General features: G+C 33.6%; 1 protein-coding gene across 1 annotated transcript; it reads left to right on the top strand.

Moving 5' to 3' along the window:
• The first annotated feature begins 6305 nt into the window (after positions 1-6305).
• On the top strand, positions 6306-6866 carry LOC110923676. Its single transcript, XM_022167739.1, has one exon. It carries the CDS (start codon positions 6306-6308, stop codon positions 6864-6866), a length of 561 nt encoding a protein of 186 aa, XP_022023431.1.
• The last annotated feature ends 10024 nt before the right edge of the window (positions 6867-16890 follow it).

A 16890-nucleotide genomic window follows, 5' to 3' on the forward strand; every position in this document is an offset into this window, starting at 1 on the left:
AAGCGAATTAACTTGTTTTTGCTATACCCAAGCCTTCAAAACTTATTTCTAAGTTATGTAAAGGTTATTTAAGGTATGTTGAGTATATGTTGATGTTCCTATGCATCATCTCCTGAAAACACATGTGAAAATAGGTACGTCAGCATAAAAATGCCTGTGAGATACATTGGTTTTGTGAAAACGAAATTCATGACTTATGCTTGAGAAAATGTTTAGTCATGAACCTCGTATTTTGCTTTGTCTTGTAAATCATTTGAAAAACGGTAAGATCAAATGATATGTATAAATAAGAAGACACTGTATGGTTAAACGGATAACCATGTAAAATGTGTTTGCATAAGATAAGTTGTTTGTAAAACAATGTCTCGTGAAAAGCGTGTTATTTGTATGAAATGTTCTATGTCTCAAATTGAAATGATTTAAATAACGCTACGATATGTAATACCATACAAACACTTATATATAGGAAGTACCAGCGGCGTATCCACCATGCTTGTATCATATTACACACGCCTCGTTACTTAATCACTTACTCAAACCAAACCATCAAGATGAAATGTTTATCAACGGTAGAAATGTTTATGTATAGTCAAATGTCTATTGTCAACTGTAAGTCATGTCAACGGATACAACTGGTTTACACGGTTCAATGGTTACAAACGGTTCAAAATGTAGTGTAATGTGTTCATATGCTGGATGAGCATATGCAACAGATATGCAATGTGAAACAATGTACTACGTATGCACACAATGGGCTTACGTAGCATGAAATGTATTGTAGAGTACAACGGTTCAAAATGTAGAATAATGTGTTCATATGCTGGATGAGCATATGCAACAGATATGCAATGTGAAACAATGTACTACGTATGCACACAATGGGCGTACGTAGCATGAAATGTATTGTAGAGTACAACGGTTCAAAATGTAATATACTGTGTTCATATGCTGGATGAGCATATGCAACAGATATGCAATGTGAAACAATGTACTACGTATGCACACAATGGGCGTACGTAGCATGAAATGTGATGTAAAGCAATGTACTAAGTACGCACACAATGGGCATACATAGCATAAACACAATGAAATCATGTACTATATATGTACTATCGAACATAGCAGTATATGATGTGAAAACCGGAAAGCATGAAAGTAGCAAGTAGGCACATGTGTTTCACCCCAAAACAGTTTGGAAAACAGTAAAAGAGGGGTTCAATGTACTCACCTGAGATTGCTTTGAGTTCCTTGTAAAATAACCAGATAATGCTAAAGATCACGGAATATCAACGGCACCTAATAGGTAGCCTATGTTAATATACCGGCCCAAATCGGAAGGATCGGACAGTACGCGGGTTCGAAAAACCAAACGAGTATGGAGACTCGTGTAATATGGTTTAACAAAGCCTACATACTAAAATGAAACTTAACCTAAGTGCTTACGGTCCATCACGACCCGTTTAGGTAGCTTATGCCACCTTACGCGTCGTTCGCGTAGAACGCGTCTGGAACGCCTAACATCGTGACCACAAGGTATAACCTCGGAAGGTTATAGCTATGGTCACCTAATGTGTTTGGTCAGGTCCTAATGACCGACAAAATGGGTCGGATTCGAAAGCATAAGCGATGGTTTAGATCGCTTACCTTACGACCCTATATAAGCACTAAACTAAAAGTGACGAGCTAAGCATGTTAGAACATGCTTAACTAAGTTTGAAAACAGGTTTGACATCAAAACAAACGGCTTTGATGCTCACGAGTAGTTTGGTTACAAAATATGCAAGAATGCACATTTTGGCCGAAACTACGACTCGTCACTGAGCCTAGATAACGTGGTGATCAGTAGTTATGGTCACTATGGACCATAACCATCGTGATCACGCTCACGTTATGAAGTTCCATGAACTTCGCATCGACCATAAGCTGGTCAATGCAGAAAGTTAACAAAACGTTGACTTTCGGACTCGAAAAGCGAATAAAAGAGCGAAAGAAGACTTACGGAGGGTCCCCGAGTGCAAATCAAGATCAAACAGCTCAGGTATGAAACAATGGTTTCAACTTAGAGCTTTAGGATCTGATTTTGTGATTTTTACACAAAAGGGGGGGGTATTTATAGGAAAAGTGGAACCGTTAGGATCGTTTTATCGAATATCGAGCCTTGATCACGTGCGTACATGTGTCCAGTGGATAAGTTCAGTGAACTTGACTCTTGGCTCTTCATTGGGTGAAAAGGCATTGCCCCTTGATCGAACGAAAGGCCAGATTCTGCATTAAATGCAAAAATCTTTCTGTCAGACATCCCCACGCGGCCCGCCTCACATTTGGGCAAAACTCACGCGGGCCGCCTGGCCCTCTCTGATCTGCACCACTTGCAGAATTTACACATTTGGTCCCTGTTGCGTGTTTAAGCTATTTCCAGCCCTTCTAAGACCTGTAAAGCCATCTTTAAGGCCCTAAAATGATGCCTAAACATTGGGGACATGAAACATGCCCAAAAATATGTCGGATGTCGGTTCGTTTGGCCGTACGATCGCGATGTTCGCTTAATTACGACGAAATGCGCATAAGCGTGAAAGACGATCCAAATGACGCGACGAATGGATTTTTCTCATGCCAAACACTAAGGCATAATATAAGGATGCTTACATAAATTTTTGGATGTCCGGATGTATTCAGAACGTAAGTTATGCGCGAAAGTGCAAACTTATGCACTTTTTGACACTTTTAGTCCCTGAATGATCCAAAAGTTTGTTTTAGCATACCAAACCCCTCAAAGCCTATTTCTAAGCTATGTAAAGGATATTTATGGTATGTTTAACTTATGGACATGTTCCGGAATGTCCGTTACAGTTCAAATTGGCATACTTTCGCAGTTTGTCAAGTTTAGTCCCTGTAAGCGAATTAACTTGTTTTTGCTATACCCAAGCCTTCAAAACTTATTTCTAAGTTATGTAAAGGTTATTTAAGGTATGTTGAGTATATGTTGATGTTCCGGAGTATTCGTCGCATTAAACTGAGTACGTTTACGCACCAGTTTGCGTATAATGCTCTAGAAAGCAATGTAGAGTTTGAAATTGAACAATAATTGATATGTGCAAAACGTACACATATTTATACAAGATCCCAAGTATGAAATACAATATTTCATCGGCTTGGTATTTGTTTGATGGTCGCGGTGACACAGGTGTCACAGTTTAAATAACACTAGTTTGACAATCATGATTCTAGTGTTCATCATGTTTCTACAAAACCCATTAAACACCCATAATAGATGATCATGAACTTTATAATTTCAACACTAATTCAACTAATTATTGACTAGGGTTTACTCCTAGACATAATTTCATCCTAAATTCATCCAAACTTCAATCATGCAAGCCAAATTTTTTATTTCAAGTTTTCATCTATAACTCAAGATGTAATCAAGAGATGAAATTCAACATACCTTGTGATCCCTTCACTTAGGTGATCACTAATTTGAGCTCGGTTTTTGATCTAGTCTTGATTTGCCCTTGGATTTTGATGGATTTAGTGAGTGTAGGGTTTTGAGAAGGAACCCTTCTCCTGGCTTGTGAAATCGTCGACCAAACACACACATATGTGTGTGTGTTTTGGTATTTATTTGTTTAAATCAAAAACATTTTGCAATTGTCCAACTTTGGCTCCTCGTTTATTCATAGTTTATAAAAAGGCTTACTAGTTCATGCTACTTTATTGTTTTAAAAACAAATAACTAATAACTAGGTTAGTCGCTCCTAGTTAACATAGTGAGTTCCGGGAGTTCAATCCCATTTACCTTAAGTTCTGCTTTTTAATTAATATTAGGATTATTTATTTAAATCCTAATATTTACTGGGTTACTTTTACCAGTAACGGCACTTTACCCGTCTTTTAGTATTAACGGAGTTTGATTACCGAACCCGTTTTCAGGGTGTTACATATGTGTTATGCATATTATGATATGTATGACAGGAAACAGGTCTTATGGGACATGTGGAATGTAGTGATGACAATCACTCGCCCTATGGGACTTATGAAATGAAATATTGACGACAGTCGTTGTCTTGCTTGATGTATGGAATGGATCCTACCGGATGGGTGGAACGTAATGGTCCTACGAGACGTGTAGAATGAAAGACTAATACGTTATGTTATGTTATGCTGTCTTACAGTATGATAGGTTGTGCTATATCATGCTATGCTATGATATGTTTTATGTGATAAGTTTAGTGCTACTTGTGGAACTATAATTCACTTATCATAGTTGATTTTTAGTAAGCACGTTAGGTTAAGTATAGGTTTTTGGGTGCTTGGGATGACTTGACCTAAAGAACTACCCGTTGATGACCAACATCTCATTTAAATAAACCTTGTTATAAAGACACTTATTATGTTTTGTTACGTTTCAACGCTTTTGGCTTGTTTGGAATGTTTACGCTGCATGTTTAATAAAGTTTATTTAATATAAGAACTAGTTACTAAAGAGTAAATCCGACATATGAGACCTCTAGGTGTTGAAGCGTTTCAAAATTATTCCCTAATTTTGTACAAAATGAATTACACGAATAGTCTACGTAATAAGGTAATATTTCGATTTTAGTCACTAATTTGAGAACTTATACATTTACCTTTCAATTTTTATTTATATATAACACCCTTATCTTATCATTTGAAATACCCATGTTTTTCTTTTATATATAACAAAACTCAAAACAAAGTAAAATTGACAAACTGTTATAAATATATTATATTATGTGGTTATCAACTCCATAAATAGATTGACTTGTTCTCCAAGATTTCATCTCTTATGTATATATTCATTGTAATTCTTTGTTAAAGATATATATCTATCAATGAAATATCTCTCTCCCTACATCTTTCTCTTATGGTTTGCTATTAGGCTAGTAGGTCGTTGTTTTACAACACGTTATCAGCACGACCGTACTCTCTCCAAAACCCCAATCCATCTTCATCATCATACCAGTCTTGATAGGTCGACTCTCAATTCTTAACGTGAAGAATTAAAAAGAATCCACTGTAAGTTATCTATTTTTGTAGTTTGTATTTCATTAATTCATCTTAACATGATTAACCCCGGACAAACAAAACAAAACGTCCTTGTGAAACCATATTTTTGTTGTTGTATTTGCCTTATTTTATTGCACACAATTTCAAAACCCATATTTGTCTTATATTATTTGTATCATCATAAGATCTAGTAACCATCTCTTTTGTCTTTAATTTATTTGCATCAAAATTATCTTAATTTAATCAGCACCATGGTTGTTAATTTGGAGATAATCTTTTGAATCCCTTTCAATAAGTTTTAAAGTTTCAGTGAGATATTAAAATGTTTAATCCGCAAATAGGTGCTTGATAATGATTATGATATTGGTTTAATATTTGCTATAGACTGAGAACTAAATATTTAATTATTAATAATTTGCAAACTAAAAGTCTAAAAGGATAAAACAAGGCTTTTTTTCCTTGATTGTTGATAAAAACACTATTAAATTTGTTTTGTTCTGTATCAAGATTAATTAATATTATGTTAGGGTTTGATTTTGATATTTACTTTCTATCACTAAAATTCATGACGTTTAGTATTGTTAGTATTGATTTTGACTTTGTTGAAGGCAACGTTGGATAGCCTTCCGTTGTATTTCTTCTCTTTGTTCAAGGCACCGCAAGGTGTGTTGGATAAATTGGAGGCCCTTAGAAGAAGATTTTTTGGGGAGGCAATGATGAAAAAGCAAAGATGGCTTGGGTGTGTTGGGAAAAAGTAATTGGTCCGCTTGCAAAAGGGGGTCTAGGTTTGGGGTCTCTTCGAGATATGAACATAAGTTTGTTGCTAAAGTGGTGGTGGCGTTTTAAACACGAAAAAGAAAGTCTATGGCGAAGAACTATTGTAGCAATCCATTCTCATGCGCATTCCTATTCATATCTCCCAGTAAAGGAGGGTATATCGGGTACGTGGAATGGAATTTTTAAAATTGAGAAAGAACTCGAGAACGTTAATCTGAATTTTGGGTGTTTGGTAAAGGCCGATGTAGGGACTGGGGATGAGACACGGTTCTGGTTGGACTGGTGGAGTGGGAATGGGCCGTTAAAAGACGAGTTCCCGGATTTATTCAGGTTCGAAAAACACAAACGAGTAACTGTCGCTTCAAGACTGGTGGAATAGGAGTGGAGGCAGCCGCTTGTCTCGAATACAGAACTGGAACAACTGCAGCGAATTACGGACCTACTGCAAGGTTTCGTGTTGTCTTCTGAAGCTGATAATTGGCTTTGGACCCCAGCAAAGGATGGTTGGTGTATTCTCGGTATCGTCGGCTCGAAATCTGTTATCAAGGTTTGCGGTCCCGTTTTATCCAGTTGATTGGGTCAAATGGGTCCCAACAAAACTGAATATCTTCGCGTGGCGCGGGGTTCAAAATCGCCTTGCGACAATGACCGGTCTTAAGAAACGGGGTATGCTTCAAGGATCGGCATTATGTAAGTTATGCGGCGAACAAGATGAGGATGCGGACCATCTTTTTGCTTCATGTTATGTGGCGTCGATACTCTGGCAGAAAGTGAGCTCGTGGTGCAAAATTCAGCAAGTTTTTGCTTTCACCATGAAAGACTTGCTGGAGTTTCATAAGAGCTCGGCGATCGAAGTGCAGAAAAGAGACTATGTTCAAACTATTTTACTTGCAACGTGTTGGGGAATATGGAAAGCAAGAAACGAAAACATCTTCAGGGGTAAACGTGTCAACATCGATGCAATTTTCGGGGAGATGCAAGCGAATAGTTTCTTATGGATAAGATGCAGGGCGAAAAAAAGGTTACTGGAATGGAGCAAGTGGGCGCGGTTCGAGCTATAGTGTAAGGCGCTGCAGTTTTGCTTTGTTTGGTCTTTTTCTTATAGTTTGGTCATTCTGTATTTGTTTATGTGGTGATCATATTTGGAGTTTGGTCTAGTAACCCACTAGCCTAAGGTGATGTACTTGTACTGTAAACTTTGGTGTTGGTTGTGAATGAAATTAGCTGTTCAAAAAAAAAAAGCTATACTGATAAAAAAAATCAAGTCAGAATCTGGGTGTTAACCCAAATTATAGTGTACATAAATATGTTAATGATTTAGATAGATGAGTTATCGTTTTAATTATCATTTAAAAATTTCCCATCAAAAAAGATGTTATATGAATATTTAATTATCACTTGTCGAGTATATATCTCAATGTTTCAAATATTCATATACAATGTTATATGAATATTAAATTATATTAGGGATGTTTTAACATTTATGATCTGATATATTTATGTACCAAAATTATTTTGTTGAATATTAAATGTGGACTAGATTTTTATGTAAATTTCTGTAATAAATTATTAAGGTGGTGGTAATTAATAATTTTGCATGATCTCTAAATTTTGAATAAATATACTTGGGTTGTCTTCTATCCAAATAAATGTGAGTATTATTAACATTGATCTCATCACATGATTGCTATTGATAAACTAATTTTTTTTAACAAATGAGATCTTGAATGCTTACTATTGATAAAATAAAAGAAAAATTTTGTGTTATTATCATGAATATAATATATGAGTTAATTGCCTGGATGGTCCCTGTGGTTTCGCGTTTTTTCACGTTTAGTCCCCACCTTTTGAAAATAGCATGTATGCTCCCTATGGTTTGTCATTTTGTTACTCGGATAGTCCCCCAACATTTACTCTGAGGACTATCCGAGTAACAAAATGACAAACCGTAGGGAGCATACATGCAATTTCCAAACTAACTGACATCTACTCAGGGACTATCCGAGTAACAAAATGACAAACCATAGGGAGCATACATGTTATTTTCAAAAGGTGGGGACTAAACATGAAAAAACGTGAAACCACAGGGACCATCCGAGCAATTAACTCATAATATATTATATACAAATTACTAGTAACAGTAATTGGAACAATGATCTGATGACTAATTACTTAGCATGTTGGTTATTTTGTTCAATATAATAATATATGAAATTTGAAAATATGTTATTAATTGAATAGCAACATAAATAAAACAGAATATATTTGTACATATTCTCATTCATGCGATTTAAACATTTCATTAACTGTATTTATGATCATGTGTTATTAATAGATTTGTGACTTGATGGATATGTATAATTATATAACAAATTAGTGTTGCAATAAGATATAGTTTTGGTAAGTTATATCGTGATAGGTTAATATATATTATGTATGTTTGCTTATAAGTGATTGCATGTAATGTTGGAAATTTCATAATTTAACCTTTTGATATATGTGTTATAGATGTTATAAATTATTTATATTGATACTATTGCATAAATCAAATAGAAGACCATCATCAATTGGTTATTATCACTCTCATAAAAGTGTATAAATATACTTAGATACGACACCCGAAGTGTCATACTCCCTGAGTCTCATTGTCAAGTTATAAAATATCATAAGATGTTAGATTCATAAATCTTATATGACTTAGAGATTTAATTACTTCTCTATTAGTGTTATGAAAGTTGCAAAGAGAAGATTATTTGCAAAAGAAAGTCGGATAAAACAATTTTCATTTGTCACACCTCAAATATGCTCTTGATGTAGCAATGTATAAAAGGTTTGAAGTGACTTTATATCCGTATGTCAGAGAAAATAATGAAAATTATGAAGTCTGTTTGGTTTTACTTCATTCCTTGAAGTGAATGTGACTATATATTGATCGTTGTGATCATGTACTTAATTGGAGATTTAATGATGGTCATAGTAATAATGATATTGATCATTAGAAATGCAATGATGGTTATGTTAATAATGAGATTGTCCACCATAAGTGGCAAAATAAGGGAATAATAATATGATAATATATGTGGAAATAATGATGGTGATATAACATGATAGTTTCAAATGATATACATAATTATCTCGTGTCTTACGTCTTGTACTAGCATAAGTGCAAGTAATACATATACGATCATAAACCAGAAGTTTATGGATCATGATTATTTAATTAGTTGGCATGACCTGTTAGGCCACACCGAGTCAATGATGATGTGAAAATGTTTTGAAGAACTGGAAGATTCTTCAAGTTGGTAATTAGCATGCGATCTTTGCTCTCAAAGGAAATTAATTATTTGTTACTTAAAATAGGGTGTGAACCCCTAAATATTCTGGAAATGATAAAAGGATTTATATAGCTCTTAACATGATACCATTTAGCGTTTTTAAATCGATGCATTGTTTAAATGGTTATCAATTTAGAACTTGAAGTTGTGTGATATGTAGCTTAGCTAATGAGATAGCAAACACATTATTCCAGATCATCATATTTATGGTGGTTATAATACTGAATTTAATTTCCAAGTGACCATGATTATTGGAATAAGTGTTGAACTTTCTAAATGTTTAAATGTTTAAATATACATTGCTTTTGTTGATGATAATCACCAAACGTATACAATTGATTGCAAAGCCAATAATCATGAGAGAAAAAGTTTGTATTTATATTTGTGTACATGTGATTATACATGCATTAACTTAATTCACATCAAGTCAACATACCTTAATTGTTTATCCCCATTGTAGTTGGTTTTTGGTCAGGAACCAAATATGCCCCTTTTAAGATTTTGGTTGTGCGGTATATATTGAAACTGATCCACCACTACGCACAAAGATGAGACCTTAAAAGGTGTTTGGGAATATATGATAAATTAATTGATATCCATCTCAATGGATTAACATTCCCAACATCAGGGGGAGATAAAAAGCAGTTGGAAAATAAATGAGTTGGTATGAATTATCATTGATCCTTAAAAAAAACTAAAAGTGTGAACCATAAGTTCAAAGAATAACTCATATACAAAGATTAGCGAATCTATTACCAGACGCATTCACTGACCTTAAAAAGGTGATTATGTCACTTATACCAACTGCTAATGCTCCAATTAAGATGAGTGTCCTAAAAGGACAACCACATGTTTGTAATGAGTCTATTGCACGTCTGAAGCGTGGTAGACTAGTCGATTCCAATAATAAAATTCCTCGACAGTTGGAGCAACTAATTAAGATGGTCAATTCGGGGTTATATTAAAAAGGTCTCCTGAAGAGACGGTAGACATGATGGTTCAAGAAGAACCTCAGGTACCTGAAACTAAAGAGATCTCGATAAGTTTTATCATGTCTAAGATATGTATGGAATCGAAATAAAATCGACGTCGTTATACTTTTTGTATATAATATAGCGCTTGTAATGATGAAATGATGAGGATCAACATTTAAGATCTGCCTATGAACAAATAAAAGAAATAATTGGCCAACACGAAAAGACGCAAATGAGGCAGAGTTGAATTCTCTATTGAAATGGAAAGTTTTTGGACTAGTAGTCCATACAACAAATGTTGTAAAACATATTAGAAACAAACGGGTCTTTTATGCGAATCAATAAATGAAAAGTAAATGGTATAAGGCAAAATTGGTGGCACAAGGATTTCGCAAAGACCTAATATTGATTATGAGGAATCGTATTCTCCAATGGTGGATATAATAGCTTTCCAATATTTAACTAATCTGGTAATAACATTAAAGAGAGAATTTACATGCGTCTTATGAATAATATTTATCACTTGATACTGAAAGTTTACAAGAAAGTCTCAAGGATTTAATTTATTAAAATCATGTAAAATAAGTTCTCGAGAACGATATGATCGTTGTATACAGATTCATATTTGAATACGTTGAATATAATTGGAACTCCTGATGAGTATCTTAAAGCATTTAAGTGCTTATAAGGTTAAGTGAAAACATCTTATGGATGTAATTCTTGTGCACCAATAAACATACATAGAATACCTGTGCTTGGTGATTATGGTATCTCAATGTACAGTGTATAAGCATGGTACAATATGTATTATACAAATGAAGCAAGTGTTCAAGACATCCTTGCATATGATATAGAAATCAATAAGGAGGTATATGTAACAGAATCCTAAAGAGTGTATGCACATACATTGTTTTTCAAAGTGAAAGAAGTAAGTGAATGATTGTAAATGCCTGAAGCATTGATTTCAAAACCTCATGAATGTATCTTTATAAACTTAAAAAGACAGTATGGATAAAATAGTTGGATTGAGTGTTGTACAACTCATGAGATATTATGATAAAGAGCAATATGAGTTTGATAATATCATCTATCTTTATCAAAAGTCATCTCCTAAAAGTTCACTATAATCGCAGTTTACAGTGATGATGTCTAGGCACCATCGAGAGAAACTGTCGAGCTTTTAGAGGGAAAATTTTTGAATGACCTTTACACATTGTAATTATTGCTCGACCTGCAGTTCGAGTACATGTGTAATCAATCAAACTATATCTATTAGAGGTTGACGTGTTTTACCATGGAAAAAGTTTATCCTTTAACTACGTTAAAGGTTGTTCAATTACTTGATATATAAAATGGCTGTTATAGTTTCATATGAAAGAAATTGAAATTTTTGGTCTAGAGGTACCATCTTTAAGTGCAATTGTGCATTAGTATTTCTTGCTATCTATTCATGATTTTATATATCTTTATTGAATTTATCGATTTGATATAGCATGTGTTAAACGACGAAATATTGAAATGGGAAAACATCTATTTCAATACAGCTAAGGTATGTAAGATATGAATTTATATTTTCCTAACATCTCAAAACAAGTTTGGTTAGTTTTGTAAATGCAGGGAGTATAACAAATCACAGTCGTGGATCTTATGATATTTATGTAAAAGAAGAGGCACTAGAAGGCTCATATGAAGATATACAATATTGCGAACATAAAGAATTGCACATTAAGGGATCAAACGGCAAATCATTGACTACAAAAACTTTGAGCAACTTTCAAGAAAAATGGGCACTAGTCACTTGAAGAATACATGTTCAAATGAGGGAGAGTATTATACAAGTTGCACTTTTTTTCCCTTCACTAAGTTTTATCCCATTGGGTTTTCTTAGTAAGGTTTTTAATAAGGCAACATACATAATCCAGAAGTATCAGGAGAAGAAAATACGCACTGCACTCTTTTTCCCTTAGCTGAGGTTTTGTCCCACTGGGTTTTCCTAGCAAGGTTTTTAACGAGACAGCATCCCAAAGCGTATAAAGTTGATAACCAAGGGGGAGTGTTATAAATATATTATATTATGTGGTTATCAAATCCATAAATAGATTGACTTGTTCTCCAAGATTTCATCTCTTATGTATATATTCATTGTAATTCTTTGTTAAAGATATATATCTATCAATGAAATATCTCTCTCCCTACATCTTTCTCTTATGGTTTGCTATTAGGCTAGTAGGTCGTTGTTTTACAACACAAACATTAATATAAAATTTTGATCGAAAAGAGTACGATTACTTTCCTATTCATGCTGGCCAGATATTCAATTATTCATACAAAACTTAAGATATATATAATATTTATTTGAACTGTAAAGCCCTTATTTAATTTATTTGAAAACCAGAAATACTTTTTAATTAGGCATTCATCCTTTATTAACTACTTGTGGTGTGGAGTAACACTCACGCCAATTAGACCATATGTAATGGGGCTTTATAAGGGCATGGAAGATTTTGATAATGCCCTTACACCATTACTCATGGGCATTATAGGGGCATGAAGAGTGAGGGGCATTTCTATAATAATGCCCAAAGAGAAGAAAAATAATGGAAAGTAATAAATGAAATGGGCATTAACCATTACACCTTTTTTAAAAGGGCATTATGATGATGATGTGGTGAAAAATGTCCCTTAGTGGGCATTAACCATTACCTATGGTCTTAGTCCCAGCCCAAGTGGTTGGAAGGAGGTCAGGAGTTTTCCCTCTTGGGGGTTTCTTCTGGAGGGGTGCGGGTTCGAATCCCACTCAGGGTTAAAAGCCTGGGGGCTGGACCTTAGGGGGGGCCTGGGATCGAACTCGGGACGTGGGTGAGTTTCGTAGAGAGGTGTACCGCTAAGCCGTTCAAAAAAAAAAAGAGTAACACTCACAACCACAATACCTTGATAGCGTCTCTAATGTCACCCCATGCTAGCCAAAAAGGCGTTAAGGCAAGCCATCGTTACTACAATAGCGAGCGTTGAAGAAAGATGTGGTGGGTCCCATGTGGTCTCGCACCAACAAGATTTTCTTTTCTTTGTTTTTTTATTTTTTAAATTGTATTTAACTATTAGTTAAAATCATACACTATTTAGAGCATTCACATCCTAACCATCAAATTATGTGAGGAGGGGTTTTTATATTATAAAGGGTATAAAAAGTGGTTGTGAGTAGAGGAGAGAGAAAATGTTACTGTTCATCTGTATATTTGGGGGGACACTGTTCACCCGTTATAATTTTTTAATATATTTTGAAAGTGGTTGTGAGTGGAAGTTAGAGAAAAATGTAATGATAATATTATTTAATTGAAAGGAGAGAGAAAAAGTATTTGTTTTTAGTGGAAATATATTGATATAGGAGTTGTTTTTTAGTGGAATGTATGTATAATTTGATGGATTAGACTTTCCACACTACCCAGGCGGCTAATGGGAACAATATAAACTAACTAATTTTAATTTGAGAATAAGCTTAAAAAGCCATAAAGACAATTTTGTAAAATACCTAGAATAGTGCATAAGATGCTTACGTACGTAAATGGCATGTTCATCTGTAACCACCAAAACATCAACAATTAATACTAGCATGACTATCTCTAGTTCATCCATCCGTACGTTATATGTAGATCATAAGAAAAAAAATAGTAAAACTTTGAGAAAATCACATCATTTTTTTTTCTTTCAATTCCCTTTTACAGTTTTACATGTTACTAAATTTTGCGTACTCTTTTAATTAAGAGAAATGAAAATTAAAATATAAAAAAATTGATTAGTTCATAGTAGTTTTTTTATTTTCAAGTGTTTTTCTATTGTGTGATTCATCATTTTAAATGTTTAAAAATAGTTTAAACTTACCTACAAATTTTGTTAATCATTAGGTGTCAGAATTTTCATCTATATTTTTCTAAAATGTATATTTCATTCAAAAGCTTGTCACCATTTCGTTTTTAATAAATTTTCTGTTATATATACTAAACACAATGATAATCATGTAATATTTTAGTTTCTTAAAATTAAAAAAAAAGTTATAATAATATCATATTCAAACTAAAGAGAATAAAATGTTCATTTTCATAATTTATTTATTTTTTCAAATTTTAATCGTATAAAAAAGTTATTATCGTTTAATAATCATGAGAGAAGTTATTATAAAAGACAACATTATATTTTAAAGATTTTTTTACCAAATATCTTATATGATGTCAATACTTAAACCTTTAAAATGATGTAAGATTACATTTTTATCTTAGTTTTCTATATTTGTATTATAATACTATATAGTATAGATAGAGAGAGTGGGAGAGGAACTAGACAGCAATAAATAGTTTAGAAAGGTCCATTGTCCACCATCTCTATATATTAATAAAAGGAAGGAAATGATATATATTCATAGGCTGAATATAGCAGGGTCCCATATATGGGGCACCAGTTGATGGCCTATTTATATTCATCATAGAGTATTTTAAGATTAACTCGGTCGACAATATATCTAGTCAATAATCATTTTTTATTTCAACTTTTATTTACTACGGTATATAATTTCAAACACAAAACTGATATACTTTTTAAAAAATTTTATCCCTCTTAGAAAAAAATATTCCTTCACTTGAAACAGTTTAAATGAAACATTTAATAGGGGACACTTATAAAAAATGTTATTGTTAGTATATATTGCTGGTTTTCCACAAAATGCAACAAGACCATGGTTTTGCATTCCTGCCCACAGATTCTATTTGAATAATTATAGTATTTATTATTATATAAAATTTGATACTCATTATTTAATAATAGCAAGTCGCCAAGTTGACGAAGAATATAAAACAGTATTTAATATAAAAAAGGAGTTTCTTGATACTTGAAGTGGGATGCGTATAGCCATGCACATAGAGTGGAATTTGTTGGTGTGGGGACGTATGCATACTTCGTAAGCAAAATTGGGGCGTTAGTTCTAGTCTTATCCAAGAATCTTGCAGGGAAATGTGATTTGAGGTTATTGATGTTTGATAAGAAAATAAAAGTTCAAATATTATAGAGAGGGTTTAAGAGACAAACATATCTTTGATCTAACGTATCAAAATAAAGTTTAGGTTATAGCTCAAGGTATAAATGTCTATGATTATTTCTTGTTAAAAAAAAAACTAATGGGGAGACATTTAGGGTACATTAATATGTCCGGAGTTTTATTCATTTTTGGGAGATTATGGCTTAGTTAATGCCGTGTATGGTGATGTTCGACATTCAAACTATATATACAACTATATATACTTATCTAGAAATTGCATAATAGACGGATTAGGCAGTTAAAAAGGTGAATCTGGAAGAAACACATGTGGACCAGGTACGATCACATTAGGACATGTAAATGAAGGGCTAATTAACTCAGTGAAGTGGACCAGGTACGATCACATTAGGACATGTAAATGAAGGGCTAACTCGGTGAACGAGGCTTTCGCATTTGTGGGGTCCTTGGGTGTGGTGGAGGGGTGTCAGGCTAACTTGACCTAATGTATGCTTTGTTACCATGTATTTCTACAAGAGATTGTTTTTAGGGTAAATTACACTTTTCGTGCTTTATATTTGCATCGGATTGCAGTGGATAGCCTTTAACTTCAATAATTATAATCGCAATCCTTTATTTGTAAAATTCATTACACGCTACGTCCTTTAGCACTAACCAGGTTAAAATTTCTAGTTAAGTATGATAACGTGCATCTCATGTGTCAAACGCCGGATGTAGTGTTTTCGTTTGAAAACACAACCGCCACCCCACACAATAAAAGTAGGGTTAAGAGATTTGTGGGTTTGCTTTCGATTCGCAGAGAGGTGAGAGACTAAGAGAGATCGAAGAAGTGGTGGTGTTCTTTGGTGGTTCTAGTGTTAGAGAAGGTGAGAGAGGTGGGAGAGATCGGAGTGGTGGTAATGGTGTTCTGCACAGAGAAGAGAGAAAGAGATAGTAGTGGTAATATTATTTTTATTTATTAGATACTTCTACACAGAGAGAAAGAGATAGTGGTGGTAATGTTTTTTTTTATTAAATACTTCTACACAGAGAAGGAGAGAAAGAGATAGTGATAGTAATCTTATTTTTTTATTAATATTTTAAATTATTAAGTAAAAGGACTAAACTACCCTTATATAACCAGGCTTAATTGAAAATTTTAACCAAGTTAGTGCTAAAGGACCTAAGGTGTAATGGGTTTTACAATTAAAGGATTGTGACTGTAATTATCGAAGTTAAAGACTATCTACTGCAATTCGATACAAACATTAAGGACGAAAAGTGTAATTTACCCTTGTTTTTACGATTCGAACCTATGACCATCATATCACATGACAGCAACCTTATGGTTGCTCCAAAGAACTAGGAATGAAACAATTAGAATATGGTGTATCAAAGATTGACATGAGATTTAATAGCAATAAATCAATCATGTGAAAGCCAACCTTTGTGTGAAGCCATTTCTCCGGACATAATACATATACAAAATAAGTAGATTATATATAGTATGCATATCTTTGAAAGTTTGGTGTCATATCTAGAATGGTGATGTTGTTACAGGATCTCCTTTGACATGCCTACAAATTACAACACGAATTCGAGGAAGAAAAGTAAGTAATAATGTTAAATCATGAATACGACACAATCCTATAAAGGTCATTTTCACCAAGCTTCACAACAATGAGTGTAACATCCGGCTTTTCATATTACCAATATTATATGTTTTGCCATCAATGAAATGTCTATAGAGAAA

This window comes from Helianthus annuus, chromosome 17 (genome assembly GCF_002127325.2).
Source record: "Helianthus annuus cultivar XRQ/B chromosome 17, HanXRQr2.0-SUNRISE, whole genome shotgun sequence".
Taxonomy (NCBI): Eukaryota; Viridiplantae; Streptophyta; class Magnoliopsida; order Asterales; family Asteraceae; genus Helianthus; species Helianthus annuus.

Bases quoted from the DNA above. Each gene is read 5' to 3' on its own strand.
- LOC110923676 (XM_022167739.1), top strand. From the start codon at position 6,306: ATGGTTGGTGTATTCTCGGTATCGTCGGCTCGAAATCTGTTATCAAGG.